We start from the raw sequence: 13,779 nt of genomic DNA, 5'->3' as shown, positions 1-13,779 counted from the left end.
GGGATGATAACGGAGTGTTTATTACCCCAAAATTGGAGGGAAAAGTCTCAGCGGATTAGAAATTGGGCTTGAGCGATGAAAGGGTAGGGGAAGGGTGGTTTGGGGTGTTGAGCAAACCATCCTTTTGAGCCCTTGGGCAAGGAAAAAAAAAAGATATATTATCTTAATAAACCCAACGGCAAACAAATCCTGAGCAACACAAACACTTGATTGCACTAAGAAGGATAATTGTGTTTAAAGTGACCATTATTTAAACTTTTAATTTAAATTTAGACCATTAACGGTATGTTGACTTTTTTTAAATGAAACAAAATATCTTAAGATAAGCTCGAAGAATTTGACTTTTTTATACCTGTCGGCCACCATTGCTAGTACCAACCACTAGTGTCTTCCTTTTATCTACAAGGACTTCGCCGCCCTGGGCTCCTAAGTGTATGAAAGTATGGCACGGAGCGACGGCGCCGAATACCCATATTTACACAAAGAATTTTAGAGCGCCCGCCGCGGGATTCGAACCGGCGACCTGAAGATAAGCTTTGATGGAAATATTAATGGACCAAAAGTGCAAAAAACTTTTAAAAAAAACTTTTGAAATTGACTTACCAGAAGGTTTCCAGCAGCAAATGTCTTTATTTTTTATGCATTAGCAATCAAATGTTGCTTCTTCAGCGCTTTAGTTAAATTTTGTTTTTTTTAACATAAGTTATATTTTTCCACATTCACAATTTTTTGAGCTATTTTTTTTAAAATTCAAAGAAAATCAAACAAAATTTTGGAAATTGTTTTCAGAACAGCGTTTTTTTTTTATTTCAAGCTCAAATATTGTTAGAAAAAATATATTTAAATTGAAATGCCAATTTATCAGCAAGATTTTTTTTAAATTTAATAATCAGGTGGAAAAACTCCTATTGCAAACTTTCTCAACAATAAATAATGCCTCAAAATCTTGAAGGAATTCGAAGAGCAGTGATTGAAAACAATTCAAAATATATTTTTCGACTCTTTTTAAATTTTTTAAGTGTCTTTGGAATTATTTTAATATATTTTGTAGAAAAATTTATTAATATTACATGAAAAGTTTTTCAAAACAAGAGAAAAACGAAAAAATATTTGCAAAACTTCTACAATTATGACATAATGAAATAAGATTTTTTTTATTAAATATTCTGAAAAATAAGATATAAAGGCAGGGTTACAAAGCTGGGCACCCTTACTTTTAATCCTGGAACAAATTCCATTACCAATAAAAAAAAGTATTAGCAAATTTCCTGTTTTGTTAATTGACTTTTTTTTATAAAAAGTGCAATCCTCAAAAACAGTTTATTTTAATAGGCAAATTTTGAGCCATACAAAAAATATAAAAAAAATTCACTGAGATATGTTTTTGCAAAAATTTATGTTTTAGTCCATTTAAAATGTTAGGCTTAACATTGATATATTGAAATAGTTTTTTTTTTAACATTAGAAAAAAAACACATTTTTCAATATTGAACATCGGTCCACTAGTTTTCAAAACCAGGTTTATTGCAAAATACAACTATAGAGGAGAAATTCGTGACGTCAGAAATGAGCTCAAATCACCCAATGTTCATTTTGTGAGTGACTTTAACACAGGGGTGCTCAAAGTTTTTAAATGGCGGGCCAAATTAGAAGCTCACATGAGCTGGCGGGCCAACTGTGAAAAAATTGTTTATTTAAAATATTAATTACGTTATTTCAATCTATTAGAATAAAAAAACATGAGCTAGTGTGACATTGCATATTATAATTATAAGAAATGCGAGACAAGGGGGGGAGGGGGGGAGGTAAATTATGGCTAATTCTAGCGTGACGTACTTTATAGATGAAGCCTATTTTTGTATGATATATCTCAGCAACCAGGAAAAATGCACTTTTGCTTGGAATAAAAAAAAATCAAGAAATCCGCAGATTTTGTCAAGAATTGCGCTCATTGCAAAATCCGTTTGTGGTATTGTGTAGAAATGCGAGATTTTATACCCGAACAGACGGTAATAACTAAATTTATGCCGTTTCAATAACAAATACTGTTAAAATAACAGAAAGTGTTATGGAATCTTCTTGAAAATATCATTTTTGCATAAGAGTTTAATAACAGTTTATGTTATCATAACAAAATTTGTTATTGGTCTGATAGTGGTTGAAAGCCAGAACAACTATGGAATAACATTTTTTGTTATGGAAGAATAACTCCAACTGTTATTGGGACGATCGGATTAGTTGTTAAAATAACAAAAAATAATAACAAAGATTCGTTCGAAGAATAATTAAAAATGTTATAAGTCTGTTATTACAATAACAATCCAATAACAAACAAATCATAACGGCGAATAACAAAACTTGTTATAAATAACATAAAATGATATTTGCCTAGTATTTTCAAATAACAAAAAATGTTATTCCCAAGTTATTTCCGTCTGCTCGGGTATCATTTAAAAAAACTGAAGTGAAAAAAAGTCTAAAAAAAATTGTTTCAAAAATCGATGAAAAATATTTCTAGGTTTTGCCTTATTTTTTAATGTCAAAAGACGTTTTTGATATTGAAACACCTAAAACAATATGACCAAATATATCTTTTGGACAGTTGAAAAAATGGCTAAAGACTTAATAAAACTAAATTTAATTTTCGAATCCTTGTTTTTTATTTATTTTGTTGTTGCATTTTTTAAGCCCTTCCAGATACATTTTGAATTTTGAAGTTTAATTGAGGTTTGTCCAAGTTACAGCCTTCTTAAAAATGTTGACTTTTTTGAACCATAGAACTTTGTGTCCTGATTTGTCCCACTTCCCGTTGACCTAGAGTGCTCATATTTTGGCCAGATGCTAGTTTTATATGTACAAACAACCCCTGGAAATTTCAGACAGATTGACGTCCCATACAAAGGGGTATGCCCTGTAGGTGGACTCGCTCTTAATGCTTCATTGCTTATTTTTAGAAACATTCTATTTCAAAATCAAAATTGTAAAAATAAAGGGTTAGGCAGATTGGTGAGGTTAATGCGAGTTGGGTGTGCTTTGCTCTTAATACTATTTTTTTCTAATTTATTTTTTATTTATCCATTTTCTTTTCAGCTTCAAATCACATCATTCAAAAATAAAGCATAATGAAGCCTTTCAAACTGCCACCTCGTGATCTCGTCCCCACTGGGGAAACTCCCCTTGAGAGTGAATCCTTCTGATACCAAGGTAATGAAAAAAGCAACAACAAGCCGCCCCAGCAGCACTTACCCATTTATCGCCAATCTGCTCGACGCGGCAGTTGATGAACGCCGTCTGGCCGACCCGGGTCGTGACGTTCCGCGGGATGTCAAAGTCAAAGTACGGATGGGGGGAGAACTTTTTGATGACACTGTGGTAATGCTGTTGCTGGGCCTCGGCACCGGGGCCACCTCCGCCGTCGATGCCACCACCGCCGCTGATGATGCCTGTTTGAAATGAAAGAAAGCAACAGTAAAAACACGTCAAATTGGCCAAATCAGGGGGAAAATTGCGAACGTGTGAGTGTGCGGTTTTGACGCGGAAATGTCAACTGCATTTGACAGTCATCACCTTTACGAAGGTGAATGGGGGGAATGGTGAGAAAATGTTGCGCAATTCATTTGGAGGTTAATTTTTAAAGCAATTTTCGTTGGAAGCGTTGGAACAAATAGGTTTTATTTCTATCTGGGGAGGGCTGCATCGCAATAATGAAAGGAGATAATTTTTGATTTCATTAAAATAAATTTGTGTTGGTATGGCGTCATAGTGTGCCAAGTCAATTAGCGATTTATTTTTTCCGTCTAGACATTGTAATGTTCAGACATGAACAAATTTACGTGAAGACTTCCATCATTGCCATGATTTTTCGTTCAAAGATATAAATTTTGCATCCCTATCAATATTTTGACAAAATTCCTTCTACAAGTTGATATCTGAGCTGATTACAATATTGGACTGTATCCGATGACTGTCGGTGATCAAAGAGGACGATATCTGAGACACATTCTCTATCAAACCTAATTGCCATAATTTTAATGAAATGACTACCTAAATTGGACACTATAGATGTTTGATAGGATACTACTTTTATAGTGGCCAAGGGACACTACAGACATGATTTGTTTTTTTTTTTTACATGGCTTTCAAGAAGTCAATGGTTCCTCCTGTGGTTCACAGTTTAGAAATACTAATATCAACTCAATAATTAGCATAAATTACACTGTGCTGTCAACAAACTGTGCTTATACTTTCAATTTCATTAATAACATATTGCAAAAAAGGTTTGATAATTATTAGTAAAAAAAAGTAAAGCAAAAAGTGAAAATGATTTCATTTTTAATTCATGAAAACTTCATTAGGCAAAATAATTTTGTTTAATTAAAGTTATTTCCCAATATTAATATTAAGCCGTTGCACTTATTTTTCAAAGTAAGAAAGCAAACAAAAACAAAAAAAAGTCCTGATTTATGCCCTATAAAAATCATTTGAGTTTTCAACTGTTCCCCTATTTTCACAACCATATCTCGGATTAGTTTTCAAAAAGACGTAAGAGCCAATGGTAAACAAAGCCTTTTTTGCATCGGTATTCGACCTACTTACGAAAAATAAATTTCAATAATGCTTATCATTGTTCATTTACACGTCTTTCAAGTGCCCCAAATTAAAAATAAATTAAATTTTGCTACAATTTGGAGAAAAACGAATATTAGTGTCGGAGGTCACGGTGGCTCTTAGGGCTTTTTGAAAACTCACCTGAGATATCTGTATTTGCAGACCAAAGTAGGTATATTTTCTTATTTAGGGAAATCCGGGACATAATATAAAAAATCCCAGGAATACTGCCCCAAGAATTCCGGAATGGACGCATTACTTTAAACATCAAATTTGAGTTCTGCAAACCCATTTTTAGTCAAATTTGAGATTTTTTTTTTAAATTTCATCACCGGCATTTTGGCCGATTTGTATTTTATAAATTACAAATCACTTTATCGTGGTCTTGGGGATCATACTTAAAAGAATAAAAACATATTAAAATTAAATAACAAGCCATATATTCTGTGTTTGTATTAAAACAGTGTTTTAAAATGCATTTTACATCTGTTCAGTCAGTTTGTTATCGTTAGTTTTCAAAATATCTTTATATTGACGAAATTATTTTTAATTTCGTGGAAAAAAAAATCTTTTTGCGGTACAGATTATTTGATATAAAAAAAATCAAAATATTTAAAAACAACCTCAAACATACTAAAAACATAAACTTTTAATTTTGGCATTTTGGCAAAGGCCTATGGCGTCATCCATAAAGTATGTCACGCTAAAATCGGCCAAAATTACCCCCCCCCCTCCCCCCCATGTCACACTTTAACACGCTACCTCCGACCCCCCTCGAAAAGTACGTAACGTTTTTCGAACCATCCCCCCCTGCTTGATTTATTTGAACAATTTTGCATGAATTATAATTAGGATTATTTTGAAAATTCGAAATTGAAGGTTATGTTTTGATTTTTCCGAATTTTTTTGAGTGTTGCAGTGGTAGAAATCACCATATTTTTTTTTTTAATTCGATATTGTAAGTATATAAATCTATCATTTAAATCTTGTGTTTGATTTATGAGTTAAGTTACATTAAACAATTTTTTTGTATGTATTTTAAGACTGAATTTGCAGTATTCAAGAAATTATCTAGCGTGACGTCACGATCTCATTGACCCCCCCTCCCCCCTTGTCACACTTTGTAACGCTTGCGAAAACCCCCCTCCCCCCTTAGAGCCTATTCATTAATATAAATACAACATTCAATTTCGTGAAAACCGGGACAAAATATAAAAAAACCGAGATTCTGGAACTTCCGATTATGGAAACATCTCATCAACTAATCTTGGAATCTTTTTCAAAAACTGCTCATCAATTATCAAAAAAAAAAAAAAAAAAAACACGTCTTTTATTAATTAAGAAGAGCTGTTCATGTTGCATACATTCATATACATTGTTTTTTTTTTAACTGATCGGCTTAAAGAACGCCACAAATCACAATAAGTGCTGTTTGAAATTGCATGCTTCACAGAAATATAAAGGCATAAATCATTTATAAATGTAAGTCGTGATTTAAAAAATCTGAAGATATTATTTTCAAGCAATTGAGAAAACATCACAAAATATTGAAAATCTAAATAATGGTTTCCAAGATCTCATGGATTGAATTTTGTTGATCAAGTTGATAGAACTTAGAAAAAACACATTTATGTAAATTTTCATTCTTTGCAAGGAAACAAAGGTTAGATCATCAATGTCCAAAAAAGCAATTTGTAAAGAATTTTCTCAAGCCTGCCTCAGTGGAGTCGCTGGTCGGCAGTTGGACTCGCAATCCAAAGGTCGCCAGTTCAAATTCCGCGGTAGAAGGAAACTAAGCGTAAAAAGAGGTTTGAGGGTTCTCCCCATCCAAGCCTTCGGACGCCTAGGTAGAAATCTTGCAATAGAGACCGCCAAGACCTGTTTGTTGCCTTTTTTTTGTTTTCGACATCAGGGATACCCGCTGCTTCGATTCCTTAGGCAAAAATAGGTAACTATGAGAATTTTGAGCGAAATCGGTTAAGGGTTGCTTTTTATCGTTGAAGTTGGTGAAAAAAAAATCCTTTCTTGCAAAAACGTCTTTTTTAAATCGTTTTTAAATGTATTTCAAACACATTTTCCATGCAAATGTTGAAACTATGGCTTGTTATTTCAATATTTATATTTTTTATTTTTTTACCCCTCCCCCCCCCTCGACTCCGGCCAGAGCCGAGGGACAAAAACTTTGAAAAATATTTGCATCGGCCTAACGCGCCAGGGTTAACTCTTATCGTTTTGCGGTCTTCGACAAAATTGTTTGTCATAAAATACATAATCCCGAGCATGGGTAAATAACAAGGGAAATGCGTAATAATACCTTCCTCTGGTATCAATACTAAATGCTGGTATTCCTGGACCCTTTAAAATTTGTCTTAAGGATTATGCAAGAGCAAAATGTGCAATCATACCAATTTAAGGTATTGTTTTGATATTGCAAAATTGCAGAATTTGTCAATGGTCGAACACCACATTTTGGTATTCTTTTGGTATTACAGTGTTTTATCAAATTCCTCTGAAACTATGAGCAAATTTTGACCAATTTTGACAAAATAATTAATTTTGCGCTAAAATGATGTCTCAAAGCGAATGCTTTCATTGAAAACCGGAAATTTCAAACTTGATTTCAAACATTTTTGATATACCCGCTAAAGAAATTACTTGAAATTGTGGAAAAATTTCTAAGTCAGGATGTCACATTTTGGTATAATTTTGGTATTGAAAGGTTTCATCAAATTCCTCTGAAACTATGGGATTTTTTTTAAATAAATTTTGATGAGATAATTATTTTGAAGAAAATTTGTAAAAACGTTGAAATTTCTCTAAGTCGGGATAACCAAATACTTTGAAAAACGAATCAATCGAAAGATTATTGAATTTTGGTGAATTTCAATCCAGTTTCATTTTAATAACACTTATTTTTCAATCTTGTTATTTTTCAGAAGCTTCATGAACTTCAAGCACAGGCCGTTCATCAATGACAAATGCATTCGATGTGGTGAAGAATATCACTAAGAACAACATGGAATCATCAGGGGAGTAGATTTGGTTGTTGCATATGGATCATTTTCGCTTTTTTCACTAACTGCAACTGCTGCACTAAAAATGGTATGAAAATACCAAATTTTGGTATTTCTTGTGCAAATACCAGCGACCAAAATGTGCTCTTGGTTGCCCAGTAATAGATGGTAAAATACCATCAAATCATACCAAATCATGTATGTGGAAAACCACAGGAATACCAAAATCTGATTTTCCAAGGGCGCGGAAATACCTAAAAATTAAACCATGGCAATACCAAGTTTTGGTATTCAAGCAATGTTCAAAAATTCAGAAGACCTCAACTTGGTATTGAAATGGTTTTATTTTGAGGTATTTTTTTACCCTTGGAATAACATGGTTTGGTATTGTTGTGCCCTTCCACATACAAGACTTTGGTATGATTTCATGGTATTTTACCATCTATTACTGGGCAACCAAGGGCACATTTTGATCCCTGTTATTTTCCCAAGAAATACAAAAATTTGGTATTCCCGTGTTATTTACCCCTGCTCGGGATAAATTCCATAAGAATCTAATTCTTGACAATGTTCCAAAATATTTAACGCCACCTTTTGGTGAAATTTTGAAATTCTTGCTTTTTCCCATAATTTTTTTCGAATTTTACCATATAAACTTCAACAACAAAAAGCGAACCTTAACCCTTATCCAATTTGGCTCAAAATTGGCACAGTTTCTTATGTTTACCTAAAGAATCGAGACGGTATCTCTAACGATTTTCCAAAATTTTCATTTTATCTTGTCACTCTAGTAAGAAAATCAATTCCAATCCACGACCCCTTCATTTGGCAAGTGCCATTGTTATTTTTTTTCCTTTTTTTTGATCTCCATCCGGAGCATGTGGTCGTAAAAATTAATTCAACGACTTCACTCTCGAGCTCGAGCTTATTATTTCTGTGCCCAGGACATGTACGAACCAGCTCGATCCTTGTTGTTTTGGCCATTTTGTTCGAGCGTGTGTGTGACATGGTCATCAACGGGGTGGGGACACGTGTCCTTGTAGACACTGATTCTGGTCGTGCCGTTTTGTTAAGTTTCGTTAAGGGCACAGAAGTTATGGATCAATTCTTTGTAATAAATTTTGCAGAGACTTTGGAGGAAGGAATCTTCCAAAGAAACGTTCGTCTTGCTAGCTGGGCCTCCACTTTTCTGTTCAATATTGGAATAAAGTGCGAAGAAAGTATGGCAATAAATTTCCAATATTATTGGCTCGGGAATCACGGCAATAAATAATTTATTGTCTTTCATTTTGGCTGGTGGATTCCATCGAAGGGAAAGGAGGGGGGATTATGGGAGGATGCTGCTTGTTCATCACAAAAAGTGAAAAAGAAGAGCAAAGTGGGTTGGTTCCTAGGATGATCTGGGAGGATGTTTTATGGGCGAGTAGCAGCAAATGTGTCTTTTAGTGACTCTACGGTAGAGTGCTCCGGTTCAAGTCCATCCAAGTGTCCATATGGCGTGGTTCATTGATACGAAAAGGAGAACGAAATATTGTGTCATCAAGTGTGGACAGTGAATCAGATAATTCCTTTATGATTGCGCCGAACATGACAATTTGTTAGTTTGGCTAAGGTCGAGCTCGTCAATTTTTCTTTGCCAATTCACTTGAAAATTGCTAATGTTTTACATGAAATCGAAGTATAATATCGATCCCAGATTCGAAAGCATTTTAAAAATTTAAACGAGTCGACGTTTTTTTTGAATGCCGCCCCAATCCTATCTTCATTATTACTAATGAATCGAAACATTCTAAATCCAATTTAGCCGATTCCCTTCTTCTTTAGTCTCATGCTCGACGAAGTCTTTGTTCGACCCATGGCCTTAAACCTAAACCAAAACCAAAGGAGGAAAAAAACATCGAGGCCAACATCAGATAAAACTGCCAGTTGATTCGACGAACTACCCCCGATTTATCGGTCGGTCTTAAGGTTCGAGAACATTGGACCGTGTGGGCGGCTCATCCAACCGTGAGGCACACTGAGACTGACTGACTGGTTCATTTTCGTGATTTTCCTTCAACTCAGCAAAGGAAAAGATGAAAAAAGGGTTCAATCGGTTGTTTTTCCGAGGCTTTTCTTTATCTCAGATTATGAAGAATGTGGTTTCGCGTAGGACTGCAACGGCAAACTCTTTCATCTATCGTCTTATTAACAATGTCTGGCGAACATATTTCCGACATTCGGTGATTTCTTGACGGATTTGGGTTGAAAGGTGGGATGCTGGGTGGGGAGTGACATCGTTTAGAACAGAGGCTGATGGATCTGATGATTGAAGCGGTTTTCGTGGTGATCAGCTGAGCTGTGATTGGATGTTTGACAAGGTGACATTGCCGTTTCCAAATGTTCCACAATCGCTTCAAAAGATTTATTCGAAGACATATTAGAAAATTTGCTGGTTGGCTAATTTATTCAAAATGATTTGATCAAGTTTTCTGTTTTCCCCTTTTTTTCTCAGCAAACTTAATCGTGTTTATTCTCCTTTGATGAGCATGAGCATGAGCATGAGAGATCACCCATGGTTGCCCCTCCGTTGCTGAACAGAACCGTAATATCCTTTCAGCACTACTGATTATATGCTTCGACGATCTAGTGGTGTTTCCCTTATCAACAGCATGTATGAATGCGCTGAAAAGATAAAACACCATGATTGCTAAAGCTAGATCAGTTGCAAATAGGTAACAGTCATTGGCCACCAACGGCGCCCGCCATGTCAGTTTGTAGACCTCGATTTTAAGGGACGGGAATGTTAGTTAGCGCAGGTTGCTACTAGGGCAGCTGATTTACTCTGTGCTTACACCCCACAAGCGCCAGGAACCTGAAAATTTGTTAGTAGGATAGGGTGTTTGGTCAGGATTCATCATAGAAGATGATGATGCGACCCAAAATCATAGTGTTTGTTGAAAGGTATTATGTTTTATTCTCAAGGCAAGCAATCGGATGCTGCGGATGAGACATTTCCCGTTTATCGGCTGTTAACTTTTAATTGAAATGGTTTAATCTTAGACAGCCGGCTGTGGAAAGATAGAACCAAAATTGTTGGTAATTACATGATGAAGGATTTAACAGTCTAACTTTTTAATTGAGATGTTTTTACGAGTTTTACATGATTCATGTTTAGTGGGGTACTGATTAACGAAGCGAACGACGAGTTACGATGTTTATCGAGCTGAAATGGTATGATAAGGTTTTGTTGTTATTGCACACCGACGACGAACGCGAAAAAACCCTGCGACCCGACTGAAAGGCATCGCAAATCAGACTGGCTCAATTGTCATCGATGACAACCAGAGCCAGCCGCACCTTTACACACAAACACGCACGCGAAAAAAAAAACCAAAAACACACCGACGACGAACGCGAAAAAAAAAACACGACCCGACGGAAAGGCATCGCAATTCAAACTCTTAATCGTGTTTATTCTCCTTTGATGTTGGGAAAAGTCATTCATCAAATGATCATAAACCAAGTGTCTTTAACATTTGTATTTTTAATTACGCTGATTCTTATAACGGACTTTTATGTTAAGGGGTTACATGTAAATCGGCAAAAATGGCAGAGGTTGGTTTGAGCACACACTTAAACTTTTTTTAAATCTGTTTTCAGGGCATTAAAAAATACATTTTCATCTATCAAGAAATCAAATTTGAAGACATTTGGTTGTACAGTTTCCGGAGATAAAGCTATTGGAAGTTAGCAGTTTCAAAAAACGGGTGTCGCGATATCTCAACACTGCCTCGACCAAATTGGCTCAAAATTTTGGAGAAGACTTGTTAAACCGGTTCCGCGTGCATGACGAAGGCCGATTTTCGAAAAGTTTATTTAAAAAAAAGATAAAAATACATTTATGTTTTCCACATAAAAATCGCCAGTTTTGATTTTTGTATTTTTTTAAAATGCTTAATTTAAAAATCGGGACGTGTCTTGCGAGTCTTCTCCTCGAATTTCAGCCAATTTAGACTATCCCATCTCGAGGTATCGTGGCTCCCTTAAATCAACTCGCTGTTTAGAGAAAAACGCTCGCTAAGTTAGACAGTTCACTTTGCGCATGGCAAAATTTTGAGCTTAAATCGTCTCTTACTAAGTTTAAGCATGAGCTATCTTCATGAAACTTTTAGGAGTGACTGAAAATCATCTTATAAATGGATTCAATACATTTTCTGTGTTATGAAATTCTGGATTTTGTACATATATGTAACCCCTTAAATTGTCAGGAAATCGATTCCCGTAATTGGTCTGTACTTTTTTTGATCACATTTTCAAAATATGCTTTATCAATATTTTTTTTTATATTTGTTCAAGGATACACACATTATCTAGAAGCAATTATTATTATCTTTTCCCCAAAAAAAAGTGAACAAAACTTTTTTTTTTACCTTAAAATCCGAAAGACTCATTAAAAATAGAGTAACATTTGGTGTTGATGAAAATTTGGGTGATTAGGGCATTTTTGAAAATTTAACATTTCAGGAATAATTTTGGGAGTCTTTTTGTCTTCTTAAAAGCTATTGGGCTAATCCAAGTAACTTTGTCGGAGACTCCACAATTTTTACAACACATTTACGCCTTTTGCGACCAAATTTATTTTTGTTTTTTGAAAAGTCAGCGTGGACGTAAAAAAGGGAAAACATAAATACCTCGAAAAATTGCTAGCCAAATTTCAAGTGTCAGGAAAACCAAAATATGAACAAAAACCGACATCTTTTCAACGGGCTGAACTACACAGAAAAACATAAGCTGGACAGTTTTCGAATTTCGTTAGGGTTTTTAGACATTTTGAAATGAAGATATCTCGAGTTCGAAGCAAATACCCCTGATTTTTTTTCAGCGTTTCTTCCGAATATTTTTAAGTCGAGATATTTAAATTGTGAATTTGCTACCTTAAAATTACTTTTTAGCCTAAAGCCTAAATTGACTTTTCAAACACACAAAAATGTTTATTTTTTAGTGCTCTAAAAGTGTTCTGAAGCCACCTTTTTTTAAAAAATAACTCTGAATTTCTAAGTTTAAAAAAATGATTTTAAATGTTTAAGAACCTGCTTGGTTGCATGAGCGTCGCGACGCTTGCCTCAATAATATCTGCAGGAGCAAAAAGTGCTGCCAGAAGAGCTTGAAGAAAAAGTTGATGTTTTCTGCGGAGGGGTCCCGCCCGTGTGGATCAATCGAACCGCGCACTGGACTCACAATCCAGTGGTCGCCGGTTCGAATCCCGCGGCGGGCGCTCTAAAATTCTTTGTGTAAATATGGGTATTCGGCGCCGTCGCTCCGTGCCATACTTTCATACACTTAGGAGCCCAGGGCGGCGAAGTCCTTGTAGATAAAAAGGTAGACACTAGTGGTTGGTACTAGGAATGGTGGCCGACAACTTTAAAGTCAACTTCGTCCGGTTATAAATTCTGTAACATTGTAACCCTCTAACGCCCATGGTTACTCCAGAGCACCACACATTTTTGTGTTCAAAATTAAATTTCTCTGCAACCATGCATTTTTTCCGAAAAGAAATTTAAATTTCCAATAAAATGACTTGTCTTACGATATTTGACAGTTGAATAACGGAAAATTTGAAGCGATTATAAAATTATTTTTCAACTCTTTTTGATAAATCATTCATTTTTTTTTCGAAATTTCGAGTACGGCATTAAATCGTTCCAATTTAAACCAAATTCTCTTTGCAATCAAATGTCTATTTCCTCACGGTTTCGAGCTACAAAACACTGAAAAACGTGTCTTGGTAAAAATCCAAAAAAATGATAGGGGTCGTACAACCTCAACATCACGAGATATCGAATAAAGGCAAGTTTCAAGGAAATTGAAGAAGGGTCGGGGCAACTTTTGCCGATTTCGTGCGAGTTGACGAAAATTACCTCGCGCCTTTTGTAAACAAAAACGTTTTAAGATTGTTTTTCGGTCAATATCCGAATGAATAATAACTAAAATACTGAATTTTTTTTTTAAATAGTGCAATTCTCTACGGAATCGGTCTTTTTTTTTGAATTTTAATTTTTGTATTTTTTAATCCGACTGAAACCTTTTTGGTGCCTTCGGTATGCCCAAAGAAGCCATTTTGCATCATTTGTTTGTCCATATAATTTTCCATACAAATTTGGCAGCTGTCCATACA

At 35.0% G+C, this 13,779-nt stretch overlaps 1 protein-coding gene across 3 annotated transcripts in view; it reads right to left on the bottom strand.

Annotated features, from left to right (window-relative positions):
* The window catches only part of LOC120413627 (zwei Ig domain protein zig-8-like), a 292,919-nt gene that overhangs the window by 17,560 nt on the left and 261,580 nt on the right, over positions 1 to 13,779 (bottom strand). For all 3 annotated transcript variants that reach the window (XM_052708771.1, XM_039574537.2, XM_039574538.2), the window contains exon 3: positions 3,247 to 3,443. In XM_052708771.1, the coding sequence (XP_052564731.1) occupies positions 3,247 to 3,443 (197 nt within the window). The remainder of the gene's footprint in view (positions 1 to 3,246; positions 3,444 to 13,779) is intronic.

This window comes from Culex pipiens, chromosome 2 (genome assembly GCF_016801865.2).
Source record: "Culex pipiens pallens isolate TS chromosome 2, TS_CPP_V2, whole genome shotgun sequence".
NCBI classification, from domain to species: domain Eukaryota; kingdom Metazoa; phylum Arthropoda; class Insecta; order Diptera; family Culicidae; genus Culex; species Culex pipiens.
The sequence above is the reverse complement of the archived record's forward strand: the minus strand, read 5'-3'. Positions and strand labels throughout refer to the sequence as shown.